The 25,018-nt window shown below is 40.5% G+C and overlaps 1 protein-coding gene across 10 annotated transcripts in view; it reads right to left on the bottom strand.

Annotated features, from left to right (window-relative positions):
- MAMDC2 (MAM domain containing 2) overlaps positions 1–25,018 on the bottom strand; it is a 445,245-nt gene that overhangs the window by 36,194 nt on the left and 384,033 nt on the right. For all 10 annotated transcript variants that reach the window (XM_060102277.1, XM_060102275.1, XM_060102278.1 and 7 more), the window contains 2 exons: positions 22,826–22,969; positions 19,509–19,774 (listed from right to left, as the gene is read on the bottom strand). In XM_060102277.1, the coding sequence (XP_059958260.1) occupies positions 19,509–19,774; positions 22,826–22,969 (410 nt within the window). The remainder of the gene's footprint in view (positions 1–19,508; positions 19,775–22,825; positions 22,970–25,018) is intronic.

Raw genomic sequence — 25,018 nt, 5'->3', positions numbered from 1 at the left:
TCCCCAGATAATCCACAAAGTGCATACAGGGTGGATGGCAGTCCAAGCTTTTTTACAAACATTTCCAGTGTAAACACACTATTGATTATTTGGAAGTGACTTTCTGTCAATGTGCTTCATTCATAGAGTGAACAAAGTCCCAGTGATTTGCTATCTGGAGACCCAAGTTCCATTTCCAAAGCAAAGATCTATGTCCCTGAGTGTTATCACTAATAAAAGCCCTAAATGCAGTTATTTTATCAGGCCAAACATTTTTACTGCTGTATGTGAAGGAAAAATAAATCTCTACTATAAATTATTAAATTCATTGTGCCAAAGAGAGAGAGAAAAGTCTTGGATTTCTTTCCATTAAGCCAATTTAAAAGTCTCCTTTTCATGTATAGCATGAGCAAAGAGCACTTTTCAAAACATTTATACTAGATTTTCACTGTACTTTGCAGTTTATAAAGCTGCTTCACAGGTATAACCTAATGTTTAATGAGAACAAGGTCATTCAGTCCATGGTCAATCCCTCAAATACAAATCTTAATTCAAAAAAGACAAAGAAATATTATAGAAAGTACAACCCAAATTATGAATAATGAGAACATTTGATTTTTTTTAGGTTCTAATATACAGTATGCTATGTCTTCAATTTATCTGTGTTATCAATAGGATCTATCTGCTCTTTGATGATCAGAGCCACCAGAATATAGAATTTATTTAAAAAGAAATTGAAAAATCTCATGACAGTTTATCACTATGCAAAATATAAAATGTCTTAGGTCAATATCTTCAGAATAACTCCTAATCGTAAGATGTGTGAAAGTTTACTTGGACTGTATTCATATTACTTTAAATTATAAAAAGGATAGTTTGGAGATGTAATAGTATATAAATATATGCATTTACAAGGAACAAAATAAAAGGGGCGTTTTGGGTTTTTAAATTTAACTTCCATTAATTTTCTTATCTTTATAAATTCTAAAGATGATCTGACTATGTAAAATATTTTACTTGTAGGATTTATGTGTGGGAACTTGTTCCCCATTTGCAAAGCAGAGGTCTATGGCATCAGCCCTGAGTACAGTTACATTTTATCAGCAATTCTTCCTGTTCTATGGGAAGGAATAGTAATCTGTCTCGTAATTTACTGAATTAATAGTGCTGCAGCTAGAAAAGACTTGGCTTTCTTTTCCTTTCGCTTCTTTAAGGTCTGTTTTTCACATGAATAGTGAAAAAGTACTTTTTCAAAATGATTCTGTGGTAGTGAAATGATTCATCATGTAAATTATTACCTAAATAAGATTCAAACGTTTGGCAGGTAAACATATCTTAAAGAGGAGAAATGTAAACATGCTTTCACATGTTTACTACAGCCTTATTTTATAATGACCATAAAACCAAGCAAGCAAGGAAGCAAACAAATGAAAGAACCCAAGATTTCAAAAACAGAGGAAATACACAAATCATGGTGCTAAGATCTAAGAAATAGGCAATCATTAACTCTGATAGCTTGTGAATATTATTTAGTAGTAGAGAAATATATTCCTTTCATAATGTTAAGTGAAAAAAAGCTGGTTATAATAGATAAAATAAAGCAAAATAAAATAAGATAAATTATATCGAACTCATCTAAAAATACATAGAAAAAAACCTTGAAAATTTACCAAATGTATAACAATTTTGTTAGGTTCATAAATTACAGGTATTGAATAGAATTTCCTTTCATTTTCTAAACATTCTTTAATTTTGCTATATTTATAATTGAGAGAAAAGAAGAAGGAATCAAAATATCTATAATGAAGATGTGGAATAATGAGTTACTATTTTTCAGATTGGCACTGTTTATTATAGTAGCCATGAGGACATGTGGCTATTTAAATGAAAATTAAATAAAATTTAAAATTCATTTCCTTAGGTGCACTAATCACATTTCAAGTGCATAATAGCCACATAGAGCCAGTGATCAAGTGAGCTGGTTATGGCAGATATGTAACTTTTCCTCACTGTAGAAAGTTCCACTGGATAGAGCTTCCTGGCTCCTTTTGGATGTTCCAAACAAATCTGTGAACTGCCATAGTGGGTTAAGTGAAATGCTAAGATGTTCTGGACAACAGCAGGCCACTAGGTTATTCCTATCTTAGAACTCTTTCTACACTTAGAATACTGATAAAAGAGCCACAAAGTCAGTCAGCTATGTACTAGATTCAAACTAAGGTCTCAAACCTCAGATCTGTTTGGCAGTTGTCTATCAGCATTCCAACACACAAAAGAAACGTGACAAGATCAGCTTGTTTGGTCTAACACATTGGATTTCCACCCTGCTATAAATAATGCTGATAATGTCATCTCCTATTCTTGTGCCGCCATCTTGCATTTTAAGGGCCTCTTGAGGTGGAGAGGTTATTTTAGGGTAGTTGGTGACTGGATAAGCTGAGGATTGGGCCTGGCTGACACAGGAGAAGAGAAAGCCAAACATTTCGGTCTGTTCTTAAGAACTCTGTCCCTGGGTCCCATTAAGAATGTGACAAGAAGGAAATTGCCCATAGTCTAAGTTCTTAAGGGGATTAATCTCTTGTTTATTTATAGATCTTTTTTTAAAAACAGTGTTTATTTCATTTTCAGCAGTATTTCAAAGTAAACAGAATACCTCTAAAGACTGGGAAAAAATCTTAGGCAACTTGAATATATACTAATATCTATTTAAGAGGGGAGAAGAGGGACAAAGTAAATTGCTGTTTCTTAGACAGGTGTTCTTGATTTTATGCAAATCTCTTAAAAGTTAGGGGCAAATTAGATTTGTGTAAATGAATTTGTTTCAGTGCACTAAAGGTTCCAGTCCTTAGGGACTAGTGATACTTTAAAATTTTTTTGATAGAGAATATTAAGTGTTGAGAAAACTTAGCTAGACTAACTTTGGAAATACAAATAGGCAGTGAATGGAGAGAGCTATAAATACATATTTGCAAACAAATAATTTTAAATAGTCAAGTAAGGATCAAAAACATGATTTAACTTACTTCTTATCATATTAAAATTAGACATTGCACATGCTCATTTATCTACAGCAGGGTGTTCTGATTTCAGCCCTATTGACATTTGGGGCCAGATAATTCTTTGCTGTAGGGGACTGCCCTGTGCATTGCAGGATGTTAAGCATTCCTGGTCTCTACTCACTAGATACCAATATCAGCCCCAAGTTATAACAATCAAAAATGTCTCCAGACACTGCCAAATGTCCCTTTGGGGAGGGAGGCCAGGGCAAAATCTTTTCTGGCTGAGAACCACCAGTCAAGGGTGGTAGAAAACTGCTACGTGGATTATCAAACCCCACTTGCTAAGTTTCTATTATGTGTAGTCCCTATGTGAGGAACTTTCAGATCTGTTACCTCCTTTTTGGATTCTCTGTCAATTTCAACCTGTTAATTCTTCCCAGTTAGAGCAGGACAGTTGTTTACATGTTAAAAGCAGGTTAGATTGAATTAGTTTTCTTTTCCTCTGCACATCACCAGGTGGTAGTTCTAAGGAGCAATGAAATATCCTCAAGCCCTGGAAAGAAAAGGCAAACGAGCAAAAAAGCAAGGGAGATGGACTGACACTCCAGCTGAATAATCATCCTGGAGATGATCAGGGCTTCACTCTTCCAATTTCCTGCTTCAGAAAACTGCAGATTGTCAAAGGGCAATAGAGGATCTTCTTTGTTTTCACTTGCCTCCCTTTCAAAAAAGAATGATCGGGCTTCCCTGGTGGCGCAGTGGTTGAGAGTCCGCCTGCCGATGCAGGGGACACGGGTTCGTGCTCCTATCCCGGAAGATCCCACATGCCGCGGAGCGGCTGGGCCCGCGAGCCATGGCCGCGGAGCCTGTGTGTCCGGAGCCTGTGCTCCGCAACGGGAGAGGCCACAGCAGTGAGAGGCCCGCGTACAGAAAAAAAAAAAAAAAAAAAAAAAGAATGATCTACTCCCTCAAAATAACACAATGACAGGGAGCAAATCCTAAGGGTAACTGAGAAAACTTTCCTCATAGTATACAAATTTTAATTGTCTCCTAAAGTTTTTCTCTCCCAGGGGGTGGGGACAGTGGGGTGGAGAGAGAGTCTGTACAGAAACGCAGCCACAAGACTGGGGCTAGACTGCCCCTAAACCTGTAAAAGTCCAGAAAAGTTCTTGATTAAAGCACACAGGAAAGAAAAAGCATTAGGGTGACTAATTACAACTTTATGAAGTATCATAGTTTAAGTGGTACCCAACACAATGAATAGGACTTTGCTGAGGGAGGGAAGAAATAAAATCTTTTGCAGGGAACCACACACCTGTGATGTGTAGTTAAAAAACATCGTTGGTATTAAAGAGCTCAACACTGGCTGAACTGACTGGTTTTTCACTGACTTTTAAAGTAGTTTCATGGCCTTCCAGAGAGACATCGCTGGCCAGGTTGTTGGGTTAATCCACCACCTACTTTACCAATTGAAGAGCCCCAGTTGGGCCTATAATTAGTATGTGAATGATAGTTTCCAGAAATGGCCTCCTATCTTCACATAGAAACATTTCAATCCTATGCCAACAATACCATAAATTACCCATGTTTGAAAACAAACCTAGTTTGGTCCTTGTTATAAGCAGTGGACCTCAACAATTTACCAGAGGGTTTGATTCTGGGTTAAATTTAACTTCTATTCTGACGAGGTTTGAAATCTTTTGGAATCATTTGCACAGATAAATTTGGATATGGCGACTGCAGAGCTGGTGGAATAATTACTCACAAAATTACTATAATCCAGTCAGTGGAATTCCAGAGCCCTTCATTAAGATGCTTTTGACACAACTGCAGGATATACTATACTATGTAACGCAACTGCATTCATTTAACTGTTTGACAATAAGTTGTTAAGAGAATTAAAAAAAAAAACATAAAGCAAAACAAAAATTCGGACATTAGACACTTGGCTAAAAGGGTGGAATTTTCACAAATCCCTAAAGACAGGCTGAGTGGAGCTTTATCTAGAAAAATGAGTATAAGACTTTAGTATTTTTAGAATCCCAGCCATGTTTGGGGAAATAGTTGCTAAACCGTAACAGCATGCCTCCTGCAGATACTATATTTGGTCTTCAGATCCCACAAAAGGCAGAATGACCATGTGTTTTTAAATAAGTCTTTAGCTGACCAACACTTTTTTCTTAAAAGATCCATCTGTTTTGTTTCTTCTTTTTTTAAAGACCCATCTGATTTAATTCAGCTCTTGGCTTTCACAAGCAACAAAGACTGAACAGCTTCCAGCTTTACCCAGCATGAGTCCTTCTGCTCCTAAGAGCCTTCCATTTTAGGGTAGAGGGCACCCTGTGGTAGATTTGCAGATCAGCAGCCAAAGTTTTTCATTGCTATTTGTGTGGTAAATACCCAGATCTCTCAACTCACTGATTTCAGAAATCTGCATTATTTTCAAATCATTTGGTCACTGAAAAGGAAAAGGAGTTTCCAGAAGAGACCTCAGAATCAGGTATTTTTTAGAATGAGGAAAAGGCCCAGAGACCCTATGATATGAGCTCAAGGTCATATTAACAACTAGCTGTAGACCCAGCCATGAAACATGACACTCCGAATATCTGATAGAGCATATTTCATTATACCAATCTGCTCATTTTCTCCTTTTTGCTTTAGGTATTTTAGAATACGATTCTGAAAGGCTTGAAACTCCCCAATTAATAGCAGAGGACAAGTATGTCTTCGACCTGTATTTATATTATAACTAGCTTCCTGTCATTTTGCCTTATGTATGTTTATAAAGAGTTCTCCATCACCTGGCACCAGAACCTGATTCTTACATAGATCGTGACTGAATTTCAGGGCTGGTGAATGTTGAAACCTCTCCTCGCAGGCAGTAACCCCACCTCTCCACAGCAGGTGTTCCCTCACTTCACTGATGTCCTTCTCTCTCTTAGCCGATGACCTTGTCTGCTCCACACGGAAAATTTAGCCCATAGGAAAGAATCCCCTCAACTCCCTACATCCACACCTTCAATCTTATCTTTATTTGCACCCATTTTCACTTCCTTTCCTTTGTTTTGGAAGTGAGGTCTGTCTGACTCCAAAATTCATGCTCTTTTTTTGTGGGACATAGATCCTGCACAATCCTGTACAATTAGTATTGAGGGTCTAAATGGAAAATAAACATGAAAAGACTCTGAAAAAATGAACATTAGAACTAAAGGTGAGATGGTATCATTTTTAGTGTTTTAGGATCTAATTTCACACCCTAATAATGAGAACATTATTATATAAAATTTTCCTATAAGCCTTTCATCGTCACTAAAGGAAATAGGTGTGAATGCCTTCCTGGACATACAATGTGGTTTATCTCCGGCCCACCTCCCTTAGGGAGGACCCCTGGTCAAACACTTCCCTGAGCAATGTAATGTAATCATCAATTTAGTTGTCATGCCCAAGGATGAACATCATAATACGAACCTATCGTGACACGTGGATGGAGATATAAAACGTCAGTCCTACCAGAAGACTTGGAGAACACAATCAATTGCAAAAAAGGCGGAATCTATGTCTTTGTCTTGACTCTCAAGGGCTCACCCCTGCTCTGGATGAATTTCTCTGGGTCAGGAGAAGACAGTGACTTTAGCTAATATCCAAACAGGAATAATGACTCCACCCTGCTCATGTATGAGACATAGAGACAGTGTGGGATTATTTTCATTAACTTCCAGGGCAAAGCGGAGATCCTGACTTGACGCAGAGCTGTGGCTAAAAACTTGTATAATGCTAAGCCCTTTTTAGCTGTGTTACAACTTAGTTAACCAACCCCTACTGATAGATAATTGGGCAGTTTCCAATTTTGCAATATTACAAATATTGCTGTGATGAATATTGGTAGATAAACCTTTGTGCATAACCATGATTATTTCCTTATGATAAATTCCTAGAATTAGAATTGTAATGTCAAAGGATATGCATGTTTGGGGTCTTTCTTTTTGATACAGGTAATTGAACTGTCACCTAGTAATATTATATCAATTTACCTTCACGCTAGAGCTTATGAGAATCCTATTTCCTTGAATACTCACCTCTCCAGGGCAATGTTTTATATATAATATACTTAAATATATAATTATATATATATATAAATATGTAATAAATGAAATTTAAGTATATATATAACTCCTATATTATATATACATCTACCTATTTTTGGCCTAAAGTAAAAGATTTTTTAATTGATAAACTGAACAATACAGGCAGTATGAATGCAGCTATTAATACAAATATCATACTCCAGAGTATTATGTTTTAAAAATATCTTTATCCATTTGATAGACAAATGTGCTATTTTATTACTTTTTAAATTTCTTTGATTATAAATGAAGTTGGACATGTTTGTGCATTTATTTTCCAGTAATATTTTTTTTTCAGATTTGCCTGTATATATTCATTGCCCACCTTCCTACTTCTTAGTTCATGTTTTGCTTATTGATATATTAAATTTAAAGCTTAAATGTATTAGGAGTTTGTCATATACATTGCAAACTGTTTTTTCTGGCTTGACATTTGCCTTTCAGATATGTTTATTAGGCAATCCTTATTTGGAGAAAGAAACTAAGGGAGAACTAAATGTCTTGGTTCAGAGACCGAGATGAAATAGGCAGGCCACAAATAGTAATGTGTCTTTGAGCATTGCCTACATTCACATGTAAGCCAATGTTGAACAGAAAATAGGAGCTCATGACCCTTCAGGGTGTGGTGGGAGATGCATAGCGAGGTAGCTTGTTGACCACCTGGAGAGAGACTTCTACTAGATGTAGGTACTGCAAAGACAGAGCACAGAACACCCAGAGAAAGCCACACAAGGGAGGGAGAAAAAGGTGGGGATATCTATGCAAAAGGAAATAAGGTATTCTTCTGTGGGAGAAAGTAGCGAGTCTTTACTAATATGTGAATTGTCAATTTCCAAGTAAGTGAATTGAGCTTATACCTAGAGTGTCCAGCAAATACTTCCCTGGTCTATGAGCTCAGGAAAACAGAGGATCCCCAGAGAATCTCAAAGTGCAAATTAGTCAGTGTTGCCTAATCCAAAAAACCCGGGAAAAGATTCCCTATAAAGGCAGCCATCGTGAGACTGTGAAATACAAGATTAGGAATCTGGAAGTGTGGAGGCAGGTAGTGTTTTTAGGTTTATAAACAATCTTTGGAATACATTTTTGCTTAATTAAGCTTACTAATAAGACTATGGGGAAAGAATGTCCCAGATATCTCCATGGTACTGGGAGGACAAACATGGTAATCCAGCCATATTCTATGAAATTAATTCCTTGGGAAAGTCATGAAAGAATGCACTGACATACACACCACACTCATGTAAGCTGTGTGTTAGCAACTACCAGTTGTGCTAATCAGTCTTTCCAGTCATTTCCCTATAAATTAACATGAAACACAGAAACCCAACAATAAATATCTGAAAGGAAATGAAAGAGAAGGAAAATCAGAGCATCTCAACTCTGCCTTACGCATATTTAAAGTAATTTATAATTCCTGGACTGACAGCTGACACTGAGTTTTGCTTGGAAAAACTCAACAGTAGGCTCCTTTTCCATACTTAGCTCCTCTATCCAATTTCACATGAAAACATATTCCACTTGACAGTATAATTTTCCTGGCTCTGTGTATGGAACCACCCTAATCTGTTCTATAATGTGTTGATTATTGTGTCAGAAATTAATGATCTTGCAATTTCTGCTTTGCACTCAGCTGCCCTGCTTTAATTATGCTGGAACATTAATATCCTGGAGCAGCCATTTCCCAATGTTCTCAGACATCATGAAATGTGATAGGAAATTCATCTTTTCTCATGTATCTTATCTACACATTGGTTTTCTGATTCCTTAGTCCCTTTATAGCAGGGTGTCTTGTTATTAAATAGCCACCTATTTATAAATCTCTCCAGAAACTTACTAGACCTGCTCTTCTATCCAAGTGAACTGCTAAGTGTTGTCTTTAAAAATTTTAGAACCCTAGATATTTTACAACAGTTTCATTTTCATTATTAAAGGGCAAAGTGAAAAGGAAGATTTTAAAAGCAGAAATCCAAATCACAGACAAATTTCATTCACTTTTTGCTAAAACGAGAAGATTATTGAGAGAGGAAATAAAGAAATAGAGAAAGCTATCCACAAGGACTGTGCTGCACAATATTAAAAGAAAGTTCCTGACATTAAGATGTCTAAAAATATAATAAGAATTAGAAGAGACTTAGTGGACATCTTAAAACATGTTTTTATTTCATGGAGAGGTGACATGACATTCTGATTCGTGCCATTTCATGCCAGAGTCAAGACTTAAAGCCAAGTCTTCCTAGCCCTGACCTAGGATCTTTTATTATACAATCTCATCCCAACAAAATACAAACTAATGACTTATACAAGATTCAAAGAGGAAGGGGCTCTTGAGATGGACTTTGAGAGAAGGGTAGGATTTTCTCAGGTATGATGATTCCTGCAGCAAGATCAATGGGAAATATTTGCTGTTGATAAACCCTTGAGGGAGCAGTGGGGGAGGAAGGCAAGGATTTGAAGAATGAGAAACTGCACTGGTTCCTAGACAGTAATTGAAGACACGTGTTCCAGGGAGTTTGAAGACTAAAGGAGCGGGATAGGGTGGCAACTTAAATGGGTAAAAAGGTGAAAGGAAGGTTTGCTGTTCATTTGTATGACCAACATATGTTGGCAGCATGCAAAGGACTAATGGAAATTGAAAATTTATGAGAGAGGGAACAATTTATGAAATAAGGTCCCAGAGGAGGCAGGACGATGAAATCCAACGTATAGATGACCAGTTGGTTTTGACTGAGAGACCAACTGTCAGATTCAAAGAGAGGCAAGTGAGGATTCAGAGAGGAACAGAATTGAAGGGGCTTGTGTTCAATGCCTTAATTCTCTTGGGAGTTGAACCCATGAGGTCACATCCTAAGAATGAGGCAGGTAGGGTTGAGTTGGAAACTTGCGAGTGAAAATGGATCTGAATATCTGTGGTGCGGAACGAGAGTGGAAGTCAGAGATGATCTGAATAAAAGGCTTTCCCAGCAGCATGGATCCCAGCAGCCTGGAGGGGACAGTGGCAAATAATCTTATTTTCTCCAGCTGTGCTGAGAAGCTTAGGGAAAAGAAGATGAAAATAGCTGCTGAGGGTTCCCAGGGGTTAAGGGGACCAAGGTAAAGAAGCCAGAAGGACCTGTGGGTGGGGAGACTATGATGTGGAAGTGAGTGCTCCATGGACCACAGCACAGAATGGAGGCTGGAGAAGCTGTGTTGGGGGACAGGAAAGGGATCAGGAAAATCAAGAGAGCTGGGAAAACCTCATATCAGTCTTTGGGAATAGGGAAATGGTGTGATGTAAGTTGTTCCAAAGAAAAGAGTTACAGCTTTTGGTTTTAATAAATATCATCATAAAAAGCCCCAAACCAGACTTGGCATATATGTGTTTATGTGCGTCCTTATATCCACTCCAGCAGGATGTTCCTGCTTTTAAGTGTTCACATTCAAATTCCTTGCAGGACCAATTGCACAGGTGCTTGGTTATAAGAGATTATGGTTTATATGATTCAAAGGCAGAAACAGTTCATCTTCCTTCTTCCTTTGATGTATTTACATTGTTCTTCCTTGCCATCAACACATATTCATTGAGAGTTCGGTTCTCTTTCCAACTATTTATTGAGTACCCACTCTGTTCCAGAAATTGTGTTCACATAAGAAATAAAAAATAAATAAGATATGGATCTCTGTTCCCCAGAAGCTTACAGTCTGATGTAAGCTAATCTAGGTAGGCAGGTAAGCAGACAATTTCCATACAATACATAATGCCAGGATAGTAGTATGATGCACAACACAAGGGTTCTACGTCAAGTACTCTGAGGAAACTGCCACCTTACACAAGGTTGAACGGGATTCCTTAATGTAGAACTTACCAGAGTTTCTAACATGTTACTGTGCAGGGTGAATCTTCATGTGTGTATGTGCACGTAGAGATCTAGCATACAAAACTTCCCCAACTCATTGGACCATAGAACCCTTTTTCAATGGAATAACTCAAGGGATTTGTACTCCATGGGACATACTCTGAGAAGTGCTGACATAAGGTTCTTGTCTGGTCAAAAAAAATGTATTTATATTTTTTTCAGACTGGCCAGATGGGGGTTTTCTCCATCTCCATAAATGACTTTTGAAGTTTGTTCTTTAATCTTACAACAGAATAAAGATGCAGACTTAGAAGGGTTTACCAGGCAGACTTTAATGACTGCTGAGCTGATCATTAAGCCAGACCCAGATGAAAGAGAATGCCTGGTCATGCTCTCATTTATGGGCCATTTAACATTTTTTCCAAAAGAAATATTTAATGAACATGATATTGAGTTACTCCCAGTGCCTCTAATTAACAGACCACTTAATGGTCTTTGTTAAAGGGAACACTTGCTTCAAGTCAAACGATATTGCGGGACCTGATATAGGTGCTATAGTGACCAAGCGTAATGTCAGCCCAAGGATTTGAACATAAGAGATATAGGAACATATGTATATGTATAACTGATTCACTTTGTTATAAAGCAGAAACTAACACACCATTGTACAGCAATTATACTCCAATAAAGATGTTAAAAAAAAATCAGGGACCAAAAGCATGTTTACACTAGGCTCAAACATTTTTTTCATACATTAACAGAACATCAAGCCATCCAAAAAAAAAAAAAAAAGGCTAATGTTTGTGCTTCATCATTACAGACTTTCTGACAACGACTCTTTAGTCTCTCCTGACATTTAGCTTTCAAGAAAAGCACTTTGGAGTGAATTGTTCCCTCTCCTCATTACCATCTCTAGTGTGTGAAAGTCTCAAGGTAACTCTTGATTACCTACTCTCTATTTAGTAACATGCTGAGGAAAAACAGATCAAGAAAACCATTTCATGATTCATGCCCTTATAAAATGTTTCTAAAACGTTAACAAATATATTGTCCGCAGTTCATGATTGTGTAAGTGCAGTAGTCTAGTACTATTAAAATAAAGATTTAACTCGGACCTGATTTTCATTTAAAGAATACTTCACAGCAAAAGTTCAGGTACAGAATTACGCAGGTACTAAAGAGATGTTACCTATGAAATCTTATAAGGATCAAGACCTAGGGAAAAAATTCTTTAGTCTCTTTGTCATTCTCTCTTTTCTCTCTCTTATTCTTGCTTTCTCTCTCCAGCTACATTAATGCCAACTATGTGCCAGGTACTATGCTAAGGGTTTTACATGATGCACCATAATCCTATGAGGTATGTACTACTAATACACTCATTTTGCATATGAAGAAAAGCAAGGCTCAGCAAGATTCACATAACTAGCCCCAATTATAAAGGCGTAAGCACCAGAGAGCCTACAGCCAAGTCTCTTAAGCATTATGCTGTACTTCCCTCTACCCTCCAGATCTCCTTTGTCTGTGCTGAACCACCTTGAATTCTGACTCCTCCTAGGAGCCAAAGTGATTTATAAAATAGAACAACAGAGAGTTAATAATAAAGCCCTAGAAATTTTTTGAAGTCTTGAGTTAGGGCTGGCTTCCCCTTCTTATCTGATCCTACACTTTCCACATTAGCCAGGAGAGGGCTGGGGGTGGGGGGGCATAAAGGTATGGTATAAAAAGCATGGATTCTGGATTGAATAAGACTTGGATTTACCTCTCTGCTCTGCCTCTTAATAGCTGTGTGCTGTTGAACAACGTCCTTAATTTTCTGCACAAGCTTTCCTCATCTGTTAAATAGGGCTATACAGCTTTCCTTCCTAGGGTGCTGCAGCATCAAATGAAGTAATGCATGTCGAGTGCTTAGCATAGCATCTGGCACATGGAAAGTGTTCAATAAAAGTTCCTGTTGCTGTTGGCAGCTGTGACATTACACAGCCATCCATATAGCTATTTTGTTAGAATGGTCTCAGGGAAATTCTTACCACTGCTATCATTCCTTAAGTAGAAATATATATTATAGTTTCCATCAAACATTAGACTGTATAGGGAACATAGCAGGCACTTGTTAATCGAATCAGCCCATTGTCCTTAAAATGGTCTGGGTAAGAACTAATATGGAAATAAAGGTAAAGAAACATCCACAGTGGGAGGTACCCGGGAAGGCACAGGTGAGCTAGTGTGCAGGGATTAGGATCGAGGCAGGAGAAACAAAGGGAAAGAGGCCGAAAGTTTTGACTTTACAGTTCTGTCCAGGCTGCCCGTCACCCCGCTCAGCTCTGATCTCACATGACAACTCACTGAGAGGTGAAAATAATGTTCATGAAAGCACACTATAGTAAGAAGCAATGTGAAGGGAAGAGATTATTGTTATTATTTTGTGCAGCACAGATACTCAAACATATCTACCAAACATCTCCACCAGCGAAAACTCACACCAGGATTAGGATTAGGCCAGGTGTAGTCAAAATTCAAATACAAGGCTCCCAGCCAGGGAACAGGTGTGAAAAGGCAGCCATTTACTCCCGTTGAGTTGGGCCTTGACCACTCACACTTGACCGGCTTTAGGAATGGCGTGGTGAGGACGTGAAGCAGAGACAGGGAAGGGTCTTCCCCACAACAGTGACGCACATTCAGTGAGCTCTGAGTTTAGGCATTCATTGCTAGTAGAACGTGACCTTGGGTTAGTCTAACTTTGTATTCTAGAATGCCAAGAGCACTAAAAGGAGATACTTTACCTCCCTTACGGGAATGCTGTGAGAATTGAATAAAATAACAGACGGTGCCTATGCCCCAAGGCACGTTGGGCGCCTCACTTTTTCCAGCTGCATAAGAACAGGCTTTCCCCAAGACTGGATGGAGACCTTGAGCACCCAAAGATACCTGCGGCGAAGGGTAGGCTTCAGACAGTCTACAGACCACGGTTCAAACCCCAACTCTGCCACTTATCAGCCTTAGAAAGTCCACTCTTTCATTCTTTTACTTATTCCTTTTTCATTGTTATATTTTTATGGGAAAAGAGAAATGGACAGTGAACAAGTAGACAAACAAATCAGAAAATTTCAGATTGGGGTAAATGCTATGCACAAAATAAACTAGGAAATATCATGGGGAATAACTTGGGGATGGGAAAAGCAGTCACAGACTGGGTGGTCAGGGAAGTTCCTTTCTAAGAGGAGACATTTGACTGGGACAGTAGAATGGGAACCGGGCTTGACATAGGATAGATGGGGGCAGGGCATCGCAGGCAGAGGGGACTGCAAGTGCAATGGCCCTGGTGAAGGAAAGGCCTTGGGACTCAGGGGACAGAGAGAAGGCCAGTGTGACCATGGGGACTGTGTGACTATGTGCTCATGGGCAGAGTGAAGGGAGATGAAGTCAGTGGAGGAGGCGGGGACCAGATTGTGCATGGCCTCATCAGCCACAGGAGGGAAGGGAGCTTTATTCTAAAGACAATAGGACAGTTTCATGCAGGACAGTGGCCTGATCCTGTTTCTGTTTCAAGATGATGATTCTGGTGGCTGCATGAGAGCATACAGAGAGCAAGGTGGAAGCAGAAAAACCAGATAGAAAGATACGAAGCAGTTTAGGTGGCTGGGGAGACACAATTGGGCATATTCGAGATGTATTTTTGAGGTATAACTGTTAAGGATTTTGTCTGGAATTTGAGGGACAGTGGCAATGCGACAGCAAGAATAGGACTATTTTAACTTTTTGAAACTTCAGTTTCTTCAACTGTAAACTTATAAACATGCAGCATGGTGAGTAGAGTTAACGACACTGTACTGTGTGTTTGAAAGTTGCTCAGGGAGTAGAGCTTAAAAGTGCTCATCACGGGCTTCCCTGGTGGCGCAGTGGTTGAGAGTCCGCCTGCCGATGCAGGGGACATGGGTTCGTGCCCCGGTCCGGGAAGATCCCACATGCCGCGGAGCGGCTGGGCCTGTGAGCCATGGCTGCTGAACCTGCACATCCGGAGCCTGTGCTCCGCAACGGGAGAGGCCACAACAGTGAGAGGCCCGCGTACCACTTAAAAAACAAAACAAAACAAAACAAACAAACAAACAAAAGTGCTCATCATAAGAAAAAAAATTTGTAACTGTGTGAGGTGACAGACGTTAAGTAAACATTGCGGTGATCATTTCACAGTCTATACATATACCAAATCATTATGTTGTACATCTCAAACTAATATAATGTTATATGTCAATTATACCTCAATTAAGGAAAGAAACTAAGATTGCAAAGCCATTTCAGTAGTAGAGTGGAGATTTGAAGCCAGAGAGACTCCTGTGTCGTTATCCCTAATTGCTGTGCTATCCTGTCTCCAAGACGACGCAGGAGAGGCCCAGGAGGCCCAGGGCACCCTAACCTATCCTGGGCAGTGAGCCAGAGGAGGGGTCTCTGAGGAAGGGACGTTCAAGCCATGACTGAATTAACAAGAGTCTAGGCAGAGGAAATGTGTGCAAGGGCTCAAAGTGGGAGAGCGCAGTATGTTCCAGGAACTGAGTGCAATGGGCTTAGAATGGAGGGAGAAGCGGCCAAGCTGGGGAGGGGATCGTGTCAGAGCATGAGAGTCTTTTCCCTCAGAGCAACGGGAAGCCAGGGGGTCACTGCACGGGAGGCTTCCTCATCATCACCCTGCCTCTGGGGAGAGCGCAGATCGGAGGTGGCAGGCGTGGACTGCAGGTGGGGTTGGCTCTTAATTTCAACTTTCAGAATCAGCTTAGGGAGCAACAGTTCTCATCTGAGAATTGCACGCACCTCTGGGGCCATTTGGAAATGTGTGGAAATAATTTGGGTTGTTGCTGTCACTGCAGATGTCAAAACCCCAACCGTGTGAGGCATGGCCCCCCACAAAGGTAGAACTGTCCTCTTCTAAATGCCAAGGGGGCCCATACTGGGAAATCCTGCCATTGGCAAGGCACTGAAGGCTCCACTGGAGGAATATAAATGTTTTAAGCCATGACCGTGTAAAAGCAATTGTATAGCTGAGAGAATTGAGAGGTGGAGGGGGCAAGCAAGGTGAGGGGAAATAGAGGGGTGAAAATGCACTCACTGTACATAGTGGGATGTCAAGGGACACTACCTAAAGTTTATGGAACCAAAAATAGATGGTTAGGTGTATTAAAGTTACAAAGGGAACCAAGAGAAAAGTTAAAAATATAACTAAAAATTGTGAGGAGGAGAGAGAAAACAAAAGGAAATAGTGCAAATAAGCTAAATTTCTTATCTTTCATAGCAGGGAGTCAGCAGATACTGCTAAGGTTAATGAAGCAAGAAATGAGGTGGAAATAGAATATTTAGAATTATAGAGGAAGGCATCAGAAAATCAGGAAAAACCCTTTAGAAAAAGAAGTAGAACTGGAGTTGGCGTTCGGGGGTGGTTAAGGGAAACTCTGGCTTTTCATCTTGTCCCTTCTCTGAGATACTGTCTGTATGTTTGTTTCCACCTGTATGTGTTACATAAGTCAGTGAACTTTAGTTTCCCGCCTTACTCAATGCTGCCTCTATGGATGTCAAATGGTTCTCTCACTCTCTGAGCTGGTTCTGTTTAGAAGGGACCCGCCAAAAACTACTAGCCACCTTCAGATACGTGTCCAGAGTTTTCTGGCATTGAACTGTACCTACCGTCTCCTCACCTGCACTGGGGCCAAATCCCTGAATAGGCTATAAGAACTTCTCTGCCCCCACTGGGTCTAGATCCAGTTTTCCTGAAATGGCTGGGGTGGGTCTCTGTGGTCGCTGGGAGGGGTGGAAGTCAGCCAAAGAAGAAAGGGCAAATTCTCTGGGGCACCCTTATTTGCTGGGGGGCTTGCTCCCATTCCATGGAAGTCAGGTAAGAGCAGACACTCACTCTGACGAGCAGGCAGATTACTAACACCCATGTTTTGTGAGTAGCGGATGGGGGGAGGATTGGAGGCAGGGAGGGAGGGCTAAGCGTTGGGGAGAAGGGAGGAGTGGGGTGAGGCATGAGCAGGAGTTAGAATCCAGCATGGCCTGAACGCTAACCCTCCGAACACCAGCTCAGCTGGGCCTCTATTAATCACTATTTTTTTTTTTTTTTTTGCGGTACACGGGCCTCTCACTGTCGTGGCCTCTCCCATTGCGGAGCACAGGCTCCGGACGTGCAGGCCCAGTGGCCATGGCTCACGGGCCCAGCCGCTCTGGGTCATGTGGGATCTTCCCGGACCGGGGCACGAACCCGTGTCCCCTGCATCGACAGGCGGACTCTCAACCACTGCGCCACCAGGGAAGCCCAATCACTATTTTTTATATGTCCAATTGGTAGAACTACTCCTCTATTTTTCTATATAGCCCTTCTGTGAGACACTGAGATTGTACTGTTGGTAGTTATTTTATGTATCTGTATCTTAATGTTCTATCATCTGTGATCTCATTCTCAGAAGCAGGATCTGAGCCTCATTCATCTTTGTATGCCCTGCACTGAGCATATACCTAATAAATTATGGTTGAATTAAGGAATAAATAAATGAATGAATAAAGTCAAATAAATGAATGAAATATTTATTATATTCTCCTTTTTTTTGAAACATTAGCAACAGAGGGTGTGGAGTACAACAAAAATTCTATTATTTTCTGGTGCATCCCTGATTATGTGGATCTGGTGTCTCTCTGATTATGTGGGTCTGGTGCATGTTTGCTCTGTGTGTGTGTGTGTTGCCGTAACTACTTGAGAGAGTTAAATAATTGGTAATGGGGAAAGAATGTAAGCCTTTGGGATCCCTAAGGGGTGCAGGGAAGGACTAAGAGATCAAAGAGGAAACGCAAAAATGCTGCAAATGTGAGATGACATTTATAGAAAGATAGTCTCATTCAGGAAATGTTTGGAACTGGCTAGGAAATAGGCTTAAAAAACATAAGCCTAGGCTAGGAGTTGGAACTTGGCACCAGAAACATCAATTTGTTTCCTCTGTTGCTCAGGGGGATGAATCAAATAGCTCAGTTTAGTCAGGTGACCAAAATAGGATGGGATTAAGAAGGGGATACCTACAACAACCTATTTAGTCAGCATAAAAACAATACCAGGGCTTCCCTGGTGGCGCAGTGGTTGCGAGTCCGCCTGCCAATGCAGGGGACACAGGTTCGTGCCCTGGTCCGGGAGGATCCCACATGCTGCGGAGCGGCTGGGCCCGTGAGTCATGGCTGCTGAGCCTGCGCGTCCGGAGCCTGTGCTCCACAACGGAAGAGGCCACAACAGTGAGAGGCCCGCGTACCGCAAAAAAACAAAAAAAACCAATACCATCAGTGCTTATAAGATTGTGATAAAACTTGTGTGCTTATATTCTGCTACAGGTATCATAAATTGGTTTGACCCTTTTAGAAATCAGTAAGTCAAGGAGGCTGCCATGTCATTGTAATCATAATTTCTTCTTGCCTAGCAATGAAAAAGAACTTTGTAAATATTTTCAAAGATCTTTGATTAATCATTGTAAAGATTTAATCATGCTTTGGTGGGTATTCCAATGAACTAAGAGTAACCAAGCAACGTTATGATGGGAATGGTGTACAAAACTTCTTTAACAGGAAGTTATAGACAAAGCTATGGTTCTGTCCAGATGGTTACAGCTAAGAGAAGTTTGGGCCATTAATGTTTATGAAGAAGGTTCTACAGCTCTGCTAGGCACGTATCTTCCCCTGGGGAGCCTGGACTTTGGGTAATTCCTTGTTAATGAACATGATCAACTGACCCATCCATTCTTCAGTGCTATCTATTGAGCTCCCATTGTGTGAGGCATCTGTTTGTAGGAAGGGACTTTCTTTTAGCTTCTTTTTTGCACAGAGGGTACATGAGAGAGATCTTCTGACCAAATGACAGATGAAACAAAATGGATTTTCCCATTATAATTTCATCTGGGTTAGTTGACAGAATTTATTGCACCTGTAAAGCTTCAGTTTAAGTTTATGAGTTGTAAAATTCAGGAGATCACAGTTTTCTTTTGTATTTCCCCCACAATAAAGATCTCTTTGTTTTCTTATTGCTATCAAATACGCTGCTGTTGGTTCCCTTATTTAAATTCTCTCTGTCTGGGTTGGCTCTCATATTTTACTGAGTTTCCCCAGCCTGTGTTCAGCTAGAGGTTTAGGTTGTTGACCTTAAAGCCTCAATGTAGAACCAGGCTCACTGATTTCACATTTTGAAAGTACTAGCATTCGTGTGTGTGTGTGTGTGTGTGTGTGTGTGAGAGAGAGAGAGAGAGAGAGAGAGAATTGTGGCTTCGAACTAAAGTATAGCTGTTGAACTTGGATTATTCACATAATCTCTGTCTTTGGACTATCCTCAAGGAATCTATGGACTAAACAAGCAAACTCCCTAGGTGACCATGACCCTGAGAGACAGAAAACTGAAAAGAACTGAAGGATATAACTCGTGCATGGCTGTGGACAGGGTGTGGGAGTGGGGCTCTCAGCTTGAACAGAAGAAAAACAATGCATCACCAGTTGAAAATAATTAAACAGAAATTTACTAACCCAGTTTAGCAACTGAAAATTGCAGAAAGGCTCTACTGTACCTTGGTAGGCATGGGCTTCTTAAAGGTGATTTCAGCTTGCATCCAAACGCCCCTTGGGGACTCCAGCACAGACCAGATCTTGTCTTGAACCATGTGGTTCTCTTCAAAGATATAAACTGCTAGGGTGTCACTCATTTTTAAAAACCCATAGATGGCATAGTAAAAACGCAAACAATACTGCAAGTTTCCTGGCAGGGAGGGACCATAGAGCCTTCCAATGTAGCCAGGCTGAGACGTAAACTTTGTGTTGGCCATCAGGAAATACCCTGCAAATAGGACAAAGCATTCAGTGCATCAGCAATGAAAAACCTAAATAATTCAGCCCAGATTATCAAGTGGGAAAATATGGTTCAAGCAGTGGAGTTTGCCAACAGAGACTATTTCTATAGGCTTTAAATGATAGAAAGCATTTAAAATATTGAAAATATCTGTGTGATTCTATTGCTAATAAACCTTCTCCATTTTTAAGTAAACCTGTACAGATTTCCAACTGCATATGTCCAGATTCTAGTCATCAATCAGGATTTATATTTCTTTTTTTTTTGGCCGTGCTGTGGCTTGCAGGATCTTAGTTCCCCGACAAGAGATTGAACCCCAGCCCTCAGCAGTAAAAACATGGAACCCTAACCACTGGACCGCCAGGGAATTCCTAGGATTTCCACTTTTCATGAAACAAAAAGGATGAAATCATCTTGGGGTTCCCCACTTTTTGGACAACCAACTGACAACTAGACTGAGTAGTACTGAGTCATAGAGAACACAAGGCCCAGAGCAGATTTTCCTTCTTACCCCTGCAATGACCAGTGGAGGGGGAGAGGTTACAGGGCCTGGCAGTCCTTGGGGGGTGATGGGTGGGGGGTGGTTTGTGTATCTGGGCAGAGCTTACTCTCTTCTTCATATGTTAAGCCTGCTCCTAAAAAGCAGGTTTTTAATCAGATAGACCTCCCAGGTGCTGAAGATCTGATCTTCCCCAATTTCTCCTAAATAACATGAAAAAATAAGATCAAGAACCTCCCTTCCCACATGCTCCACCAACCCCATGGTAAACTTAAAACAGTTTATCATGTTAAATTACGTGTCCTATAAAGCTGGGGCAGAAAGAAAAAGAATAATACCTTGCTCTTTTTCCTTTCCCTTTTTTGATCCTCCTTCATCAGTTTTCTTTTGGGTGCCTCAGTCTTTGCTATACAGTTTAGTTTTATTTAATCCGGCAAAAGATTCTTTGGTTAGAATTCTTTGAGTGGTGTTATGGAATGAATTATGTCCCCCCAAATTCATATGTTAAAGCTCTAACCCTCAATGTGACTGTATTTGGAGACGGGGCCTTTAAGGAGGCAATTAAGGTTAAATGAGGTTACAAGGGTGAAGCTTTAACTCCCATGTGACTGGTGTCATAAGAAGAAGAGACAGCAGAGATCTTTCTCTTTCTCTCTCTCTCTCCATGTGTACACACGGAGGAAAGGCCATGTGAAGACACAATGAGAAGGCGCTTTGGAAAAGGCAGGAAGAGAGATCTCACCAGAAACCAACCCCAATGGTGCCTTGATCTGGAGACTTCTAGCCTCCAGAACTGTGAGAAAATAAATTTCTGTAGTTTAAGTCCCCCAGTCTATGGTATTTGTTATGGCAGCTCAAGCAGACTAACACAGGTGGCCAATACAACAGCCAGAGCAATCTTTTTTTTAAACCTAAATTTAATCCCTCTCTTCTCTACTTAAACCCTTTCAGTGGCTTCTCATTTCCTTTGTAGTAAAATCCCAGTTGCTTACTCTGGCCTGCCACACCCAAGATCTTCCTCTCTACCTTCATTTTCCTTCACTCTCCTCCCCACAGTGTAGCCACTCTAATCTTCTAATTCCTGGGAGTATCCAGTTTTTTCCCAACTCAAAGCCCTCACAGATGCTGACCCCTCTGCCTGGGCTGCTCCTGCTTCCACACATAAAAGCCATGCAGATAAACTCCCCACCCAAAATGTGGTTCCTTATTCTCTCTCAGAGGTCACTCTTCACGTCTCCCAGCACACTCCACAACTGGTAATCTTGAGTCTATTTGCATATATGTTTGTTTAGGGTTTCTCTTGCCCATTGAAATGACATTCAGCCAGCAAGGGTGGGATACATACCTGATTTTTTCACTATTGTATCCCCCAGGGGTTAGGCTGGCCAGGGTCAGAATAGGTTTTTATTCTGTAATTCTACCAGTTAGCCAACCCCTAAGCAAAGAATACAAAATTACAAGTATGAAATTGCAAGGGCCCCGCGAAAGTGAGGGGCCCTGAAACAAGCTTCATCAGCTTTCTGGTAAGTCACCCCCATGCCCAGTATATAAATAATTGTTGAATAAATGAATTAGACACTAACCCCTTGAGAATAAGCTCTTTCCACCAGTCTCTACTGGAGTGGGCTTCACAAGGGCTCCCTTTACCGAGATAGGTAATCCTTACATAAGAGGAGCTCAAACTGATTTCTAAGAGCTCCTTGTAGGTCCATCCAAAATTTCCCAACAGCTGTGATAGCTTTCATGCCCCACTATATATTATTTATTGCAATAAAACACACAAAACATAAAATATACCATTTTAACCATTTTAAAGCGTACAATTCAGTGGCATTTAGTACTTTCACAATGCTGCACAGCCACCACTATCTACTTCCAGAATATTTTCATCACCTCAAAGGAAAACTCTATACCCATTAAATAGTCACTCCCCATCCCCCTCCCCAGCTCCTGGCAACCACTAATCTGCTTTCTGTTTCTATGGCTTTGCCTCTTCTGGATGTTTCATATAATTGGAATCTAATAGCTTTTTTTTTTTTTTTTTTTTTTTTTTTTTTGCGGTATGCGGGCCTCTCCCTGCTGTGGCCTCTCCCGTTGCGGAGCACAGGCTCCGGACGCGCAGGCTCAGCGGCCATGGCTCACGGGCCCAGCCGCTCCGCGGCATATGGGATCCTCCCAGACCGGGGCACGAACCCGTATCCCCTGCATCGGCAGGCGGACTCTCAACCACTTGCGCCACCAGGGAGGCCCTAATAGCTTTTTAAAGGTACTTCTCCATCTAAAATGAAGAGCAAGATAATTTCCAAAGGTTTGACTATTTAATTAACTGGTAAATACTTCTGCTAGCACAGCAACTTGAATTCGTTTTGAAAAATGGCCAGGCACAAGGTTACCTATTGTCTTTGCTTCTTCACAGCTGCTCCCACACCCACCTCCCTTTTTCAAGTTGGTGTCCTGGTGAGAACGGCTGGCGAATGGCGATGAATACTACCCGCTCCCAACCCCCAACATGACATCCCACACAACAGACTCTGATTTACCTAAGCCTGAAGTGTGGTCTCCTGCCCGATACATGTTTGGTCTTACTTTCACTCGGGTCCAGCCTGGACCTTCTTTGTCTTGGTAAAAGTTGCAGAGATCTTTCTCAAAATTGCAGCTTGCTTCTACGGCACTAAAAGGACGCTCTGAGCAAAGGAGAATCAAAGTTAGAGTGAGCCAAACCCAAGGATCTCAAAGGACTACATTAACTGATGGACAAATATGTACACATTTGTACCAGGGGAGCTCAGAGAAGTAACACACAACAAAAATATTTTTACCCTAGTGGCATGCTGACAAGTTAGCATCAAATCCACATTTCAGCATGACAGGAAAATTGTTCTTTTCCTCCCTAAAGGGATGGAAAGAAGGAGCTCTGTTCACATTCTCTACAAAAATGGAGTACCAGACTTCAAAAGGAATTTCCTTTCTTGATGTAAAGACTGAGAGCATTTATTCACATACTTCTTCACAATTTAAAATTCATTCATACACAATTAAAAAGAAAGAGAAAAAGGAAGGATATTATAGAATTCTTAATTTCCTTCTGAGAGATATTTTAGAAATAATATTTTCTAGAAATAGTTTTCCTTTGTTGATCAATCTCTATGTCAGAAGCAGAGCCACTGTCTATTTATAATTGACATTAGTAGTAAGAGCTGATCAGCTGGAAGAGAATCATTACTCAGTATAAATCACATTGCTCAAACAGTCACACCAATTCTGTCATCTGTTCTGCTATTATTTTGGCTTTTGCTGAGTTCTGGTGTCACTTACTCTGGTCTGTAAACATCACCTCATCCCAGATTGCCTGGAGGAAAGGGAACATAAAAGAGTTCTGCTCTTTCAAGAATGATGTGGTCCTAGCAACAAGTAATTGTAAACCTCACTGTTCAGATTGCCCTCTGTGTCCAGAGGAGATGTGACTGCAGCGGTTTGGGACACATTCAGTGCAGCCAAATATAATCTTGTTCTGCACACTGACATACACTGGTCTAACCTTTTAGGGCCAGAGACAGCACTGTTTTGAATAAGTGGAAAATCATCTCTAGAGAAACACTTGCGTTCTAGGTGCAGGGATCTGATGAAACAGAAAGCTGTTTAGGGACAAAGACTCAATTTGTCAATTTTCAAAGTAAGAAAACATTCCAGGGGGCTGAGGAGCTGGCCCGGATAAAGAGGATGAAAGACGCATGACAACCAAATGCTACAAGGGGTCCAAGATTCCATCTTGGTCCAGAAAAACAAATACCTATAGAAGACTTTATTGGCATAATTGGTGAAATTAGTATATGGACTATAGGTTAATTGATAATATTGTATCAGTGTTAAGTTTCCTGAACTTTATAATTATTCCATAGCATGTTGGAGGATGTCTTTGGTTTTAGAAAATACCCACTGAGGTATTTAGTGGTGAAGGGACATAATATCTGCAACCTACTCTTAAATGGTTGATAAAACAAACGTGGCAAAATGTTAAACGTTTGTAGGTCTGGGTAAAGAGTATACGGGAGTTCTTTATCATATCCTTGCAAATTTTGTCTGAGTTTAAAATGATACTGAAGAGTTTTAAAATGCTAAATTAAAAAGAAAAGTGATTAGCACCACATTACAAAGAGAGAACAGAAAGAAAATGTTCCTAGCAAGTGTACAAGGAGAGGCCCCTGATGAGCCAGATAGGAAAGGAAGAGAATTCTCAGTGCTCCGAGACTGGTGGGTTAACCCACACACTGCTCTGTCTGACTCTGTCAGCATCAAGGTGACTCTTTAAGCTGCGAAGATAAAGTCATGAAGATATTCATTTGAAAATGAATATGATGTCATACAAACAAGGATCCTTTGACATCCCCCCATGGAGATCTGAGCCCATGGGAAACCCCACTATGGTCTCCAGTCTGGGTCACCCCTCTGCCACCTGGTAATGAAAAAGCAGATGGAAATTCAGATCTACAGATGGCCATCTAGCTCAGAAAATGGTGTGGCACTCCCAAAAGCCATGCATAAAGAGAATGGAAGGTCAGTGAAATTATTCATCAGGAATACATCCTAAGGAATATACACCTGGGCATCCACAAGAGAACCATAACCCATTTCCTAGGTGTGTGGGAGGGGGTGAGAGGTGGTATTAAAACTTGAAAGTAAGCAAGGCTCTGTTGTCTCCATTGTGACAAACTGAGTCACACAGAGAAGATTTT

Source organism: Mesoplodon densirostris, chromosome 6 (genome assembly GCF_025265405.1).
Source record: "Mesoplodon densirostris isolate mMesDen1 chromosome 6, mMesDen1 primary haplotype, whole genome shotgun sequence".
Classification (NCBI taxonomy): Eukaryota; Metazoa; Chordata; class Mammalia; order Artiodactyla; family Ziphiidae; genus Mesoplodon; species Mesoplodon densirostris.
The sequence above is the reverse complement of the archived record's forward strand: the minus strand, read 5'-3'. Positions and strand labels throughout refer to the sequence as shown.